Source organism: Musca autumnalis, unplaced genomic scaffold (genome assembly GCF_047663935.1).
Source record: "Musca autumnalis isolate F117 unplaced genomic scaffold, ASM4766393v1 scaffold_4, whole genome shotgun sequence".
Lineage (NCBI taxonomy): Eukaryota > Metazoa > Arthropoda > Insecta > Diptera > Muscidae > Musca > Musca autumnalis.
The window spans coordinates 47,871,810-47,887,308 of record NW_027411977.1 but is presented as its reverse complement, the minus strand read 5'-3'; the positions used below and the strand labels follow the sequence as shown (position 1 = coordinate 47,887,308).

At 40.1% G+C, this 15,499-nt stretch overlaps 1 protein-coding gene across 2 annotated transcripts; it reads left to right on the top strand.

Annotated features, from left to right (window-relative positions):
- Positions 1 to 3,676: 3,676 nt before the first annotated feature.
- Positions 3,677 to 10,057, top strand: LOC141403897 (putative serine protease F56F10.1). 2 transcript variants are annotated; one of them, XM_073986971.1, is made up of 8 exons: positions 3,677 to 3,898; positions 4,042 to 4,456; positions 4,533 to 4,653; positions 8,500 to 8,735; positions 8,799 to 8,934; positions 9,008 to 9,448; positions 9,618 to 9,787; positions 9,846 to 10,057. In XM_073986971.1, exons 2-8 carry the CDS (start codon positions 4,126 to 4,128, stop codon positions 9,971 to 9,973), a joined length of 1,563 nt encoding a protein of 520 aa, XP_073843072.1. In that variant the 5' UTR covers positions 3,677 to 3,898; positions 4,042 to 4,125; the 3' UTR covers positions 9,974 to 10,057. The 2 variants fall into 2 exon arrangements, with proteins under 2 accessions (XP_073843072.1, XP_073843073.1); XM_073986972.1 differs by having other exon boundaries at positions 3,696 to 3,898; positions 4,005 to 4,456.
- The last annotated feature ends 5,442 nt before the right edge of the window (positions 10,058 to 15,499 follow it).

Genomic DNA, 15,499 nt, shown 5'->3' with positions numbered 1-15,499 from the left:
GCAAGGTGTTTCGGAATTGATTTTTATGTAGCTCCCGTTCCGGTGTACGTTGTTTTTCTCCGACCATACCAAATACTTACTTACTTGGCCCATTACAGAACATTTGTTCCATAGACCGAACTAAGAAAAGATCTCCATTCCTCTCTGTTTTTCGCTTGACTTTTTGGAATACCGCGCCTTTCCATTTCTTCATCCACTTGTTTGCTCCATCGAAGCTTAGGCCTGCCGATTCTGCGTGCACCGCCATGTGGCATGTATTCATACGCCTTTTTAGCGGGTTCATCATCGTTCATTCTCATGATATGGCCTAGCCAACGCAATCATTGGATCTCGATACGTTTAACTATATTTATGTAGTATAGCTCATATAGCTCGTGGTTCATACGACGTCGATATTCACCGTCAACGCAAATCGGCCCGTAGATCTTTCGAAGAATTTTCCTCTCAAACACACCAAGCACTGCCTTATCTGCTTGCGCAAGTACCCATGCTTCGGAGCCATACATTAGCACGGGTAGTATCAGCGTTTTGTATAGTGTTATTTTTGTTTGACGAGATGTGGCTTTGTTTTTAAATTGCTTACTTAGACCATAGTAGCATCTGTTGGCCAAAACAATTCTTCTTATTTCACAACTGATGTTGTTTGTTGTGTTTATGGCAGTGCCGAGGTAGACGAAGTCTTTAACTTTAATTGTAGGTACCAACTTCCACAGTTGATCCGAGCTCTATGGACGCTTTGCGCGTCGACACCATCAATTTGGTCTTTTCGCCGTTTACCGCCAGACCCACTTTCGCAGATTCTGCTTCGACCTTCCTAAAGGTATCAGTTACTTCCTTTACTGATCGTCCCATGATGTCTATGTCATCAGCATAGCCAAGTAACATGTGGCTATTGGTGCAAATTGTGCCATTTCTTTTGACATTTGCATCTCTTCGGAGAGGTTCTTTCCAATTTTAACTGAGGACCTAGTATCAGTTAAAGTCATCTTACAAAGCCGGATGAGCTTTGCGGGGATACCAAATTCAGACCTAGCATGGAATACCTTTGATCGGAGGGGACTGTCGAATGCTGCTTTATAATCGACAAAAAGGCGGTAGGTGTCGATCTGCATCTCTTGGGTCTTCTCCAGGATTTGCCGCAGGGTAAATATCTGGTCAATGGTGAACTTCCCAGGTCTAAAGCCGGATTGGTATGGTTCAAATATCTCGTTGACCATAGTCTTTAGTCGTTCGGACAATATCCCTGACACGATCTTGTAGGCAATAGGGAGTAGTCTTATGCCCCCATAGTTAGAGCATACAGTCTTATCTCTTTTCTTGTGGACGGGGCACAGGATACTCAGGTTCCAATCGTCGGGTACGCGTTCTTCCTGCCAGATGGTGCTAACTAGCTGATGCATACACCTTATCAACGCGTCGCCTCCGGTTTTAAACAGCTCGGGTGATAAGCCATCGGCTCCTGCCGCTTTATTATTCTTCAGCCGGTTAATTGCTGTTTTTACCTCATCTTGGCCGGGTGGTATACGTTCTATACCATCTTCTGGGATTGGATCTGTGGTATCATCGTCTTCGATACTATTGGATACCAGCAGATTGGGGAAATGTTCCTTCCATATCCTGAGCACGCTATCTGTATCTGTTACCAGATTACCTTGCTGTTCTCTACAGGAGGATGTGCCTGTACAAAAGCCATCTGTTTGATGTTTCACTCTTTGGTAGAATTTTCGGACTTCATTCTGGCTCCTGTACATCTCGATTTTTTTCACACTCCCGCTTTTCCATTTCTCTCTTTTTCTTGCGGAAAAGACGTTTCTCTTCTCTCCTTTTCTCCCGATATCTCTCTCGTGCGCTACGCGTTGCTACTGATTGTAAAGTAGCTCTATATGCCGCATTTTTCTCTTCGGTAGCAGCACGACACTCCTGGTCATACCATGAATTCCTTTGTGGAGGTCTCTGGAATCCAAGTATGGATTTTGCGGCTGTTTGCATGGAGTGGGCAATATGTTGCCATTGTGTTGTTATGTTATCGGGACAAGGAGTGCTCGCGTTAAGCAATTGGGCTAGTTGAGTCGAATATACTGTGGCTATCTGTTGTGTTTGCAGCCTATCGATGTCCAACTTCCGCGTTGTGTCTGTTCGTGCTTTATTTGCAACGTTTAGACGGGTACGTACCTTTGCTGCAACAAGGTAGTGGTCCGAATCAATGTTTGCGCCTCGGAACGATCGTACATCCAACACGCTGGATGAATGTCTTCCATCTATCACAACATGATCAATTTTATTACTTGTTCTTTGATCTGGAGACAGCCAGGTGCCCTTATGAATATTGAGATGATTAAATCTGGTACTGCTAACTACCATGTTTTTTGCAGCTGCAAAGTCTATCAGCCCCATACCATTGTCAGATGTTTCACTGTGGAGACTGAATTTCCCGACTGTTGGGCCAAAGATATTATCCTTTCCAATTTTGGTATTTAAATCGCCTAGAATAATTTTAATGTCATGGGCAGGGCAACGGCCATATGCTTCGTCTAAGCGCTCGTAAAATATATCTTTGGTCTGTTCGTCCTTTTCTTCAGTGGGAGCATGAGCGCAAATAAAGCTGATGTTGAAGAATTTAGCTTTTATCCGAATTGCAGCAAGTCTTTCATTCAGTGGGGTGAAGCTGAATACCAGATGTTTTAGTCTCCGACTAACTACGAATCCGCAACCAAACTCATGCTTTACGTCATGGCAGCTATAATACAGTGCGCCACATTTAGGTGTTGTTGTGTCGCCTTTCCCAATCCATCGTATTTCCTGTATGGCAGTAATATCGTACTTTTCAAGTACTTCTGCCAATGCGAAGACTGCACCTTCTCTATAAAGAGTGCGAACATTCCAGGTGCAGATTCGCAGATCATTGTCCTTAAAACGTTTGCGGGGTTCGTCAACTTTAGAGGGGTTTGTTTTTCTTATCTTTCGTTTTTTCATAGTAGGCTGTTTTTTCTAGGGGAGGGTTACTAACCCGACGCCCAAACCCAAGTTTTTAACGTTCTTATGGGTGAACGCGCGGCACATGTTAGCTCACTACCTTTAACGGGTGTTAAAGGCAGTTCCCCAGGTGACACCACGGGGAGGTCAGTGTCCACTTGAGATGAAAGAGGGACAAAGATAAATCCTGGGCTTTGCCATGTTAAAACCGGTCAGGACCGTTACTTGGTATCTTCCATCCAATACGTCACCCGACCATATCAAATAAAATACTGATTATCTGATCTGCAATCCTTTTCCCGCCCTTTGGAAGAAGAAGACTTTTCATAGGTATTCTACATATAAAATATGTACCTTATATAAGTCTCCTTTTTAGGTCTACTATGTACGTACAAAAGACCTATTATAGGGCATTTATAGATAGAACATTTTTAATACATATTCTGTAGTTAGACAACATAATATAGGTTTTTTTTTAAAGTATAAGGCCTTTTATAGATCTTCTTCATATATAATACCTTTTACAGACCAAACACCATATTTTGTCACATTTAAATTAACTTCCAAAATGCTTCAACTTTGATAAGTTTCTTTGTGGACAAACAAAATAAGTTAAACTTTCGCATGACTGTGACTTAAGAGAGCTTAATTCATGGGAACATTGGAAAACATTTGAATTCTCTTTCATTATTCTCAATAATTTGCAATGCAAAAAACGCATTGACTCACTCATGGAGGGCTTTTGTTGTTATTCCAAAGTTAAAGTTTTGAGTGGTGGATAATGATGATGGGGAGAAACATAACATGAAATTTATTCGTCAAACGACAACAGAAGCGGTCAGACAATTAGATTTCCATCGCATGGTATTGTATTTCGCGAACAATACCAAAAAAGGCAGCACAAACAAAATAAAGAAATACAGAGGTAAGCAAAACTTGAGCATAGACAAAGAAACCCCTGACAAATAAAAAAATTGTGCAAATTAAACAATTATCAATGATTAATTAAATTAAAAGTATTCCAATTTTAGTTCACTTAAATAATGAAAACTCGGCTTTTTTTTGCAGCTTTATCATTCCACTAATCTAAAAATCATATCACTTGCTGCACTCAAGCTTAAACATCAGAAAACAACAACTAGCGCAAAAATCATGGCTGTCTCAACAGCCGCCCCTCATTATCTCTGCTGGCGGAACATAATTCTTCTGTTCATCTCTATCCTCTACTTGCTGGCTAATGATAAGGCTGGCGTTACGGCTTTGAGTAAACGTTATCATTTGGGACGTTATTGGCATGGTTTCCTTGGTGAACCAAGTAAAATTCCATCACTGCAAGCGGAACGTGAAGTGCCAGATTTGTGGTTTGAACAGCCATTGGATCATTTCAGTGAAACAAATAGTGCTACTTGGAAGCAAAGGTATTTTGTCAATGATGAACATTATCGCAATGATAGTACGGCTCCCATTTTTCTAATGATTGGTGGTAAGTTGGAGGGGGTTGAGGGAGTACATAATGAAAATAGCTTTTCTGTTTTTAATGTTTACTGTATATTTTATAGGTGAAGCTGAGGCTTCAAAGAAATGGATGCGTGAAGGTGCCTGGATACATTATGCCGAACACTTTGGAGCGTTATGTTTTCAATTGGAACATCGTTTCTATGGTAAATCACATCCAACAAGGTGAGTTATATTACTTAGGTGATTTACTTACGTACTTCTGTAGATGCCTGACCGCGAATCTTTGTCCCAGAAGTAGCTTTATTTTAATTTTTTTTCTCATTTTATATACCTACATGACATATAACCTATACGTAGGTCATTCCATCGAATACTTGTCCTTCTCTTACTGCGTTTACTGTCAAGAGGATGGTTTTTACATGTCTTCCTAGTAGGGGCATCCTCATCCATTATAATGTCATGACTTAGCCAACAAAATCATTGTAACCCGACACGTTTAACCCTGGCCGACTTCCGTATTGTCAGTTGCATTGAATTCGCGCATGAAACTAGGGGTTCTTGAATCGATTTCCCCACCACTGCAATTTCATAAAATTACTCTAGTATGGAACTCGATTTAAGAACCCCTAGTTTCATGCACGAATACAAAGCAACTGACAATACGGAAGTCGGCCTATGTTAATGTCGGTGTATAGCCGACGCCGCCAATGTATGTTACCGTATTTTTTTGGAAAACACCATGTACTACCTTATCTGCTTACTCAATTTATTAAGTGCAGTTTAAATTCAAAATTTTTGCCGAAGGTAGTTCTTGTGCTCCTGATTAAAACGATATAATTATTTTCGTGGACAAGTCCAAACGTCCAGTGGTAGTGAAACAGAAGCTCAAAAAATCCGAGGCGGCACCAACTTAACTGACTGATGAACATGATAACTTACGAGTTGAGTATCCGATTTGGCTAAAACTTAGCAAATCGTAATTTTTCTTTCAAATGTACATCAAGATCCAAGAAGGTTTTAATCTAATATCTCCTTCCAGGTACCTCACTTGGAAAAGTTTAAAATTATGGCATATCTTTTCTTTAGCCGAGGAAGCTACATATATACTTTACAAGTTGTGGGCCATAAACGTTCAGAAGGAATCCTTAAATCCCATATAAGGTTTTAGTTTGTCTCTATCTCCAGTTCTATGAATGTGGCTGCCTCGATGGTTTGTATCCGCAAAGCTACTGCAGTCAGTTGAAAACTCTACTTCTCATGTATTCCACTCTCTCCAGACGGCACTGAGATCGTAAGATATCACCCCTACCCTACTGAAATCCCTGTCTTACTCTACGGGAATTGCACTTATTGTTCCTAAAATCCGCGTACGACTGGCGTCCACACATATAATTGATTATCCAACGTTTCAAACTTGACCGGAGGTGATTCTACTGCAGTCGGTTGAATTTTCTACTTCTCCTGTATTCCACTCTATCCAGACGGCACTGAGATCGCAAGATATCACCCCACCCTCCTGAAATCCCTTTTTAATCTACGTGACTTGCACTTATTGTTACTGAAATCCACGTACGACTGGCGTCCACACATATAATTGATTATCCAACGTTTCAAACTTGACCGGAGGTGATTCTGCTTAATGTACTCAAAGAGTGTGGTGTGCTTGAGAGTATGAAAGGCTTTTGACAAGCCGAAGTCCACCATCACTGTTCAGTCACAAGTCCTGCTCTGCTTATCATACTGTGCTGCTTACGGAGCCAATGCTGAACATCGGCAACTGGATAGCTAAAGCCTTTGCTATGCATGGCAAAACCGAAATCGGCCTGTACGAGTCAACATATCTGGCATTCTTGCCTGACTTCAGTAGCAGGACCACCCACTGCCCATTTTCCAGACTTCGGGCTCTATGTGGGTGGTTAGCGAGAGGTTGAGAACTTTTCAGGGCACAACGCTTTCGATGATTTAGCGTTCTTGATGAAGTTCGCAACATCATGCTCGACATGAGGAGATCCAAATTGTGGTGGTTCATCCTCGGCAGGAAGAGATATAATGCAACGTAGTACTCTTCTCTTCGCCATGTCACACCCGGTGTGCTCGACAAAAATTCGATTAAAATAACTTGCGTACCTCTTCGAATCAGTCAGCGTAACGTCGCCAAACGTGACTGGGCTCTTATATTCCTTCTTTCCAGACTTCAACAGTGACTTAACCGTTGCCCACAATTCATTTATTCCGTCTTTAATGTTGCAACTCTTCAGATGATTTATCCACTTGTTCCGCTTATGCTCACTGACCAACCTGTTAACTTCCAGAGTCAGCTCTTTGACTCTGGGGTCACTGAGGTTAGCTCGACGTAGCTCATCACGTTCATTTGCTAATCTCGTCGCCTCTGCTGGGAAGTTTGGTCTTACTTTGGGTATTCTACCTGCAGGTATTTGGCGAGCGGCTGCAGCAGTGATTATGTCTCGGTATGTCCTTTTCGAACATCAGAAGCATTGGGTAGTTCTCTGAAGCGATGATTAGTGAACTCTCTGAAACTCGGCCAATCAGCTTTCCTATGATTGACGAATGGGCGGCGTTCATAGGTGATAAAATCGGGTGGTCTGCTAATGGAGACAATTATGGGGAGATAGTCTGATCGAAGGGAAATGACATGTTGCCAGGTGACACTCTCCTCTAATTCTGATAGGGGCGTCATCATTAACTGAGCAAACCCTAGAGCTGTCAATCTGCTCAGCCAGCGCTGTACCCAGCGCTGTTTCCGAAGACCGAATTCCATAACTCATGATGAGCATTAAAGTCTCTCCAAGACCAAGGCCTATAACCTGGAGTACAGCTATTAATCGGCTGGATGCATACGTTCAGCAAATATACCTCAGCATTTTCACACATTCCATGTACGGGTCACAAAATTCAGGCTCAAGCGAGATAGGTCTGTATTGAATAGGCTGGTGCAATTGGGAAACTAAAACCCTCCACTTCTGGTGCGGTCCTTCCTCGGTACGTTGTAACCATCACAACGCTGTAAGCTGCAGTTGTTGTTGAGCTTGGTTTCCTGCATCCCCGTGACCGGGATATTCTTCCGACTCATAAGGTCCACTAATTCCTTGATCTTACCACGGTGTCCATTGCAATTAAATTGCAAAAAGGATGAAATTTCTGGGATTGGAACAACAACAGTTGTTGTTAAATGCTGCGTGTAAGGCTGCTGTTGGGAAGACTGCGGTGGAGTTGCGAATTCTGGGGGGTTACTCTGTATTGCCATGCGTTTGCGTTTCGTATTTTGTTAGCGCAAGATACATATTTGCGTTAACGCACGATTTTGACATATGCTTTTGTATTACAGATTGCGGTGGTGAGAGAAAGGAAAAAGGAACAAAAATACTTGCGAAAGGAGATACGAAAACATATTAGAGACGCATTTAATTTCCTTACGCATCGCATTTTTTTGCGCATCGCAATAGAGAGTAACCCCCCTGATGACGACGACTCACAGGTTGGCTTGTGTTCACGCGGCATGCAGCAATATAGTCCCTGTTATAGTCCGTCGGAAGGACAAGTCCAGAACAACACCTGAGATGCAATCACTTCCGACATCTATTGCATCTCACCGAATTTTGAGTGCGGTGAATGTGGATGCGACAAACTGAGCACAAATAAATTGGTCCTGGGTTTTCATCCAGAGAAGGCATTCCGGGATGCTATTCCCAATACAGAAAAACGATATAAATACAAACATGTGTACACTGAGGCGGCAGACCCTGGCCTGGACACGGATGTTGTGTGGCACCGGGTCAATCCTGTATCGAAGACCCCGCCGCCTTGGGATAGGTACATATTAAATGTAGTCTTTATCCGAATTGCCCAGGGTGAACCTAGAGGCAAGATAATTGGGCCTGTCCTCACGAATTTAGGGATAGTAGACACTCAGATATTTACTACGATATTCTTCTTTAAGGCCCGACAGTTTATTTGATTCGCAGTCACCCAGCATATCCAAATACCTAAACTTTACCTTACCTAATACCCACAACATCTCCTTTAATAAATTTAATGTTACTTTTTCAGCGATCTCTCAACCCAAAACCTACAATACCTAACATCAAAGCAAGCGCTGGCCGACTTGGGAGCATTTGTGTTGGCCATGAAGGAACAATACAATTTGGCACCCTCACAAAAATGGATAGCATTTGGTGGCTCCTATCCTGGTTCATTGGCAGCATGGGCCAGAGAGAAATATCCAGATTTAATTTATGGATCCATTAGCACCAGTGGACCACTACTAGCTAAATTGGATTTCACAGGTAAGCATGTGTCTAATTATATTCGTAACGAACAAATTACAAAATCTGTTTTTTATTCCTCAGAATACTTTGAGGTTGTGAAAGCATCCCTGGCAAGCTATAAGCCGGAATGTGTTGATGCTGTGGGCAAGGGTTTTGCTCAGGTTGAAATACTATTGAAACACATGATTGGTCAGCGTAATTTGGATGAAAAATTCAAGTATGGTCCATAGCTATACTTTTCAATTTCTTTAAAAAATATCTCACTTAAATGAGTAATTGTTTCCTTTCAGAACCTGTACCCCCATTAAGGATTCAATTGAAAACAATTTGGATATTTCGAATTTCTTTGAAAATGTTGCCAGTGATTTTGCTGGTGTGGTACAATATAACAAAGATAACAGTCCTCATGCCAAGATCACCATTGATGATGTTTGTGATGTTATGTTGAATACCACAATTGGACCTCCAGTAACACGTTTGGCTACGGTCAATAGTATGATTCTACAAGAATCCGACGAAAAGTGTTTAGATTATAAATACGATAAAATGATTAAAGAAATGCAAAACACATCATGGTCGTCAGAGGTGGCTAATGGAGCAAGACAATGGACCTGGCAGACATGTAATGAATTTGGTTTCTATCAAACATCTGAAAAGCCCACTGATATATTTGGTGATCGTTTCAAATTGGACTTCTTTGTGAAGCAGTGCATGGATATTTATGGTGATAAGTAAGAAATTTTGGAGGTTATTAATGACAATTCTTCGTGAGTTTGTGTTTCCTCCGTTTCAACTTAAAGGAGAAATTAAGAAAACTCACGGAGAATTTACGTTCAGAATAACACCCTTTATTTTTGTGGCAAATTTATAAATTTATCAAATTTATTTGTTTCATTTTAGCATGGACTCGAATTACTTGAACGCCGTCATCTCATCAACAAATGCCTATTATGGTGGTTTGAAACCCACAACCACTAACGTTTTATACGTTCATGGTTCCATAGATCCCTGGCATGCTTTGGGTTTGATTAAACCCATTAATAAAAATACTCCCACTATTTACATTGAAGGTTTGTTTGCAATTGAAATTATGCTGTTCTAATATTAATGCAAAATATATAATTTTAGGTACGGCCCATTGCGCCAACATGTATGAACCCATTAAAACTGATCCACCTCAACTGGTTGAGGCACGTCACAAGATTTTGAAATTCTTAGCTCAATTATTGGAGGGTTATTCTACTAAGAAAATGTAAATTCCAATCTCATTTAAAATTACTTATAAATTAAATAATTTTGTAAAATATATACATATGTAAAAAAATAAAGTCCATCGAACAATACGATCATTTATTGGGATAGAATCAAAGTGAATACCTTCTGCATATGAGAGTAAAAAAAAATTAAAAAGGCTTTAAGTTCGAACTGTTTACCCTCCACCATAATTATATTGACACCAGATATTAGCAATTTCAGTGGGATAATGAGGTCTGCAACCCGTTATTAATAACAAACACTCTTGGAGTAATAGAGACGTCTGTGCCAAAGCTCTATTCTAGTTATTGCAGACGGAGAAAAACTAAATGCTCAAAGTTTGGACCGATTCAAGCCACCACTTCCCATTTTTTTATTTTTCTAAAGAAAAAAAAAAAAAAATAATATCGTCACGTAACACAAAATAATAAAAATTCGTTTTTACTGAATCTGATACTCAAAGCTAAAGTACATGCTGTTGCAAAATTTCAAGCTTCTACGTTCAAAAAAAGTGATTATGTGACGATATGCTGGTGATCAAGACTACCATCGGTCCAAACCGATCCATAAACAGCTCCTAAAGTGCATTTAAGCGAAACTTGAGCATCTGATAATCAGGATCACAAGGACTACATTCCGTAAAAAGTTCAAGACCATTCTCGGGCCGTTCGTTGAGCAACTTCTAGGAGGGAGGTACCAGTAGGAGTGGACCGATATAGTACATCTTCGAACTTGATCTAACCCCCTGTTTTTGTAAAAAATTTTTTTCTTCTCACACGAATTGTCAAATTTTGTAGATCGATTTACTCGCCTAAGCGCAAATGTAGAGCGCTGATTTTTATATGAGGAATTCTTTACTAAATATGGAACGCGTCTACGAAAAATTAGATCTGTATGTCATCTGGGGGCAGAGCTATGGATGCCTAAATTATTACGAATATAGACGAACGAACAAAAATTAGTTACAAAAACTGGGGATAAGTTTGAAACAAATATTACTGTGTACTAAGTTTCGAAACGATCCTCGTATGGTCCTTAAACTGGCTCTTAATACAATTTTTTGAACTCTTGTAGTGGAGGTAACCAAAGAAGTGGGCTGATACATCCTTAGCTTGATGCATGTTTGGAAAACAATACTTTAGGGGTCGATTATGCATTGCCACTAAACTTGAGTTGCGTTGTCAGTTGTCAGCACAACTGAGATGAAATGTTGTATTATTGATGTCAACCAAACTGGGTTGTCGATAAACGTGTTATCGATCAGTGTTTTTTCAAACTTGTGAACTCTATTAAATCCAAAAGGCACATTTCGCAAAAAAAAAAAACAATTTTAAAATGATAAATTCAGTGGAATTATTTTTTGATGATTAAGAAAATGTACAGAAAAAATTTGTATTGTATTAGAATAAATTTGAGGGACAAGTCGAATCCATTGGAATTGCCAACTGCACTATTTAATGAAGTTGTCCACTTGATAGAGGACAAATTGGATTGTTTCGAAGTTGACGGAGGAGGAAAAAAAGGCAAAACAAAAATCATTTTTATTCAAAAACAAGTAAGAAAAGCGTTAAGTTCGGTCGGGCCGAACTTTTTATACCCTCCACCACAAATTTCAGCCATTTCGGAGGATTAATGTGGCCACAACCTTCAAAATACCTAAAATCGGGAGGTACCGTTATATGGGGGCTACAAAAAAACATGGACCTATCTTAACAATTTTAAGTGGCGAAATTTCGTGGCCACTGGGTACCACATATGTAAAATTTCAGCTAGTTCAAGCAAAAAATTTGGCTAAGATCCCTAAAATACCTTAAATCGGGAGGTATCGTTATATGGGGACTTTACCGAACCGTGGACCTATCTTGACAATTTTTAGTGGAGCAATTTCGCGGCCTTTGGGCAACAAATGCGGCTAAGATCCTTAAAATACCTTAAATCGGGAGGTACCGTTATATGGGGGCTATACCAAAACTTGGACCGATATAGCCCATCTTCGAACTTGATCTTCCGACGGCTAAAAAAATGGTATTCCCCAATTTTCAGCGAAATCGGTCAACAAATGCGACCTGTATGTTGCGAACGGACGGACGGACGGACATGCATAAATCGACTCAGAAAGTGATTCTATGTATATCCCTAAAAGGAACTATGGGTCTATCTCGCTTCCTTTGGTATGTTACATACAAATGCACTAACACATAATACCCCTTACCACATAGTGGTGTAGGGTATAAAAATGAAATTCCCTGGTGTAGTCGGCTGTATAGATGGAACTCATGTACACATTGGATTTGCACTCAATTTATCAATTAATATTTCAAACTGTTGTTTTGTTGTTATTTTTACCATATTTTTGATACACAAAATTAATTAATCATGCAAATAATCAACAATTGTTATTATGCTGGGTACACATTGTCAGTTTTGAATGTCGATATTTCGCAATTATTGATAACTGCCAAACCGTCCAGCAACCACAAAACATTTTGCGGTTGCATGATGAATGACAAAAATGAACGGCCACACTAGCAAGCAACAACAAAGCTGTCATTCAAAACTGACAATATGTACCCAGCAAAGACATAAATACAACAAGATAAGACATTTCTTTTGCTATCATTCTTCAGTGACTGGCTTTTGAACTTAACATAATGTTATGTTACGATATGGTGATATAACATTTTTTTCTTTTATACATTTTTACGTATTTAACAGAATTTACCGATCCAATTGACATGGAATTATTCTTGAACATATCCTTGAATTCATAAATTTCGTTTCTGATACCATTACATGAAATGTTCCTCCTTGGTTGCGATTTTGAATTAACTGCAACCTGTTAAGGGTAATGTTTCTATACATAGTTTCGTAAACATTTTTTTGTTGCATGCATTTTGTCAGGTCTTTATTACTCTATGTCTTTGTACCCAGCTTTAACTGCCTGTTTCTGTATGTCGAAAGAACGAGAGAATACTACCAAACTCTTGTGTATTTTCCAAATTTGTTGTTTTGTTTTGAAGCAAAGCAAGCATGGTAGAACAAGAAAAGGTAGCAGCAATACCCAGCTGACTGAACTGGGTTGTAGTGTTAGTGTCAAATTTCATTCGACATTTTATGTATTTATTTCTATGTTCGATGTATATTAGGGATATATATTTTTGAAGAACAAATTTCTTCATCAGAAAAAAAAACTATTTCCCATAAAGACGGCTTCATATCATTGACATGTAACCTCCTCCATGTCCGAACGACATGCCGCACACTAAAACACCGCTTATAGAGGCGGTACAATATTTGTTAATATGTGTGGTATTTTCTTAGACTTGAAAAGAATAAAGCCCTAATAAACATGTGCTTTTTTGTTTTCAAAAGCAAATGATTGAAACATCTTCTCTTTTTTCAATGAATTACCAGCGACCCGAAACATTTTTGCAAGTATTGTACTTTCTGCGAGAAATTATGCATTTAGTGGAATGATATGGAAACATTCAAATTGAAAATCTAACGAGTTTTCATTCATGTTTTCCAAAATATTCAATCAAATGTGAAAAATTATTAGTTTTTTAAATTCCAATAATTTATAGACATTTCCTTGTTTTGTTTACATTTACGTTGACACTAAGGTTTACAAACAAAAACAAATTCCTTTGTGGTTGTTGTTCGAGTTGTATTTGTTGTAGTATTAACTTTACCTTGTATTTGTTCTACCATGCAAAGCAAGGGTAAACATATTTCGAAAACTAAAGTTTGGACGTGTTTCATTCGGACACTTTTTCGTTTCGACATACAGAAACAGGCTGTAAAAAAATGTTTTTTCCTTTCAATTTTAGTTCTTGTTTCTTCAAAAATATTCACTGCAACTAAAAATAACTGGTTGCTGAAAAATAGCCGCTTCGTCAACCGAGACTCGCAACTTCAGTTGAAAGTTGCCATACATAAAGTAATTTTGGCAAATGACAACGCCACTCAACGATAATTGCCATCGATAATCGACCCCTTAAATAGTGGCTGCACGATTTTTTAGAGCTTTTGGGTCCTTATAAATGAGCTTCGTCGAGCCAACCCGGGTATTCACTCAGGGTTAGGGAGCGTACATTAGAAGTTAACAGGTTCTTCGGTGAGCATAAGCGTAACAAGTGGCTAAATCATGTGAAGAGTTGCAACATTGGAGACGGAATAAGTGAAGTCACTCTTGAGCCCTTGAAAGATGGAAGATAAGTGCCCAAACACGGTTGGTGAAGTTACGCTGACTGATTCGAAAAGGTGCGCACATTTTTTTAATCGATAGTTTTTCAAGCAACCCGGGAGTGACAGTGGAAGAGATGAGTACTGCGTCGCATTAGATCTCTTCCTGCCGAGAATTAGCCACCACAATTTTCAATGGATGATGTTGCGAATGTCATCAGGAACGCTAAATCAGTCAAAGCGTTGGACCTTGAGGAATCTCCATGGTAATGCCTAAACAGCTGGATGAGGGAGTGGATTCCCGACTCCAAAGTTCTCAACCTGATGCTAGCCAACCACACCGTTCCCGAAGTCTGAAAACTAGGCCAGCAAAGGTGAATCGTACAGACCGATTTCTCTTTTGTTGTTCGTAGCAAAGACTCTTAACTCCTCCTCAGCGTCAGAAATAGCTACCCAGTTGCCAATAATCAGCATGGGTTCCGCAAGCAGCATAACACGTCAACAACGCTGCTCAACTACGCTCGGGATATTGCAGTCGCCTAAATTCGTATTGGCCGGAAATCGATCGCGCTGTGCAAGACATATGCCCAGTATGCGGCATGGGCCCGCACGACATACAACACAGTGGATCTGTGGCTACATCCCATCGAAGCAGCCATTTTTCTGGAACTGGAGATAGACCCAGAGCCAGATTGAACAGAGGAACGAACATATAAACATAATAAAAACACTGTTACAACAACAACAACGCTGCTCGTCATCTCCACGCATATCAGTGGAGGACTCAACAAGAGTAAGCCCAATCCCACGGCAGCGAATTGACCCGAAACCATAGTGTTTCGGCCAGCGGCTGCCCACCCAGTATCAAACCTATGCTTCTACGTGGGTTTCATGCTACAACAACAACCGTAGCAAGCCATGTGATAGGACACAGGACACGTTGGTAGTGCTGGAATTAACAAAAGCCTTTGATACTATTAAGCACTATACGCTGTTTGAAGACATTGACCAGGCTATCCTCCGGCCATGTTTGAAACGTTGGATAATCAATTACACATACATATGTTTGGACGCCAGTTGTACAAAGAATTCAGGAACAAGAACTCCAAGCCCAGTAGTGAAACGTAGACTGCGGGGTGATATCTCCGGAACTGTTTTACATATACCTCTCATGTATTCCACCCACTCTAAACGGTATTAAGATCACACCGTATGCGGATAACTGTAGGATCATGGCGTCAAGTCCTTACCCTGTGACTTATCCATGCGAGAAATATGCAACTACTAAATATACGGCCACTCTGTTCACCACATGAACTGCAGAAGTGAGCACTGAGTAGAAT

Coding starts and splice junctions, on each gene's coding strand:
- LOC141403897 (XM_073986971.1), top strand. CDS start 4,126: ATGGCTGTCTCAACAGCCGCCCCTCATTATCTCTGCTGGCGGAACATA. Junction 8,935..9,007: donor AATTTGGATGAAAAATTCAA/GTATGGTCCATA, acceptor GTTTCCTTTCAG/AACCTGTACCCCCATTAAGG. Junction 9,788..9,845: donor TCCCACTATTTACATTGAAG/GTTTGTTTGCAA, acceptor ATATAATTTTAG/GTACGGCCCATTGCGCCAAC.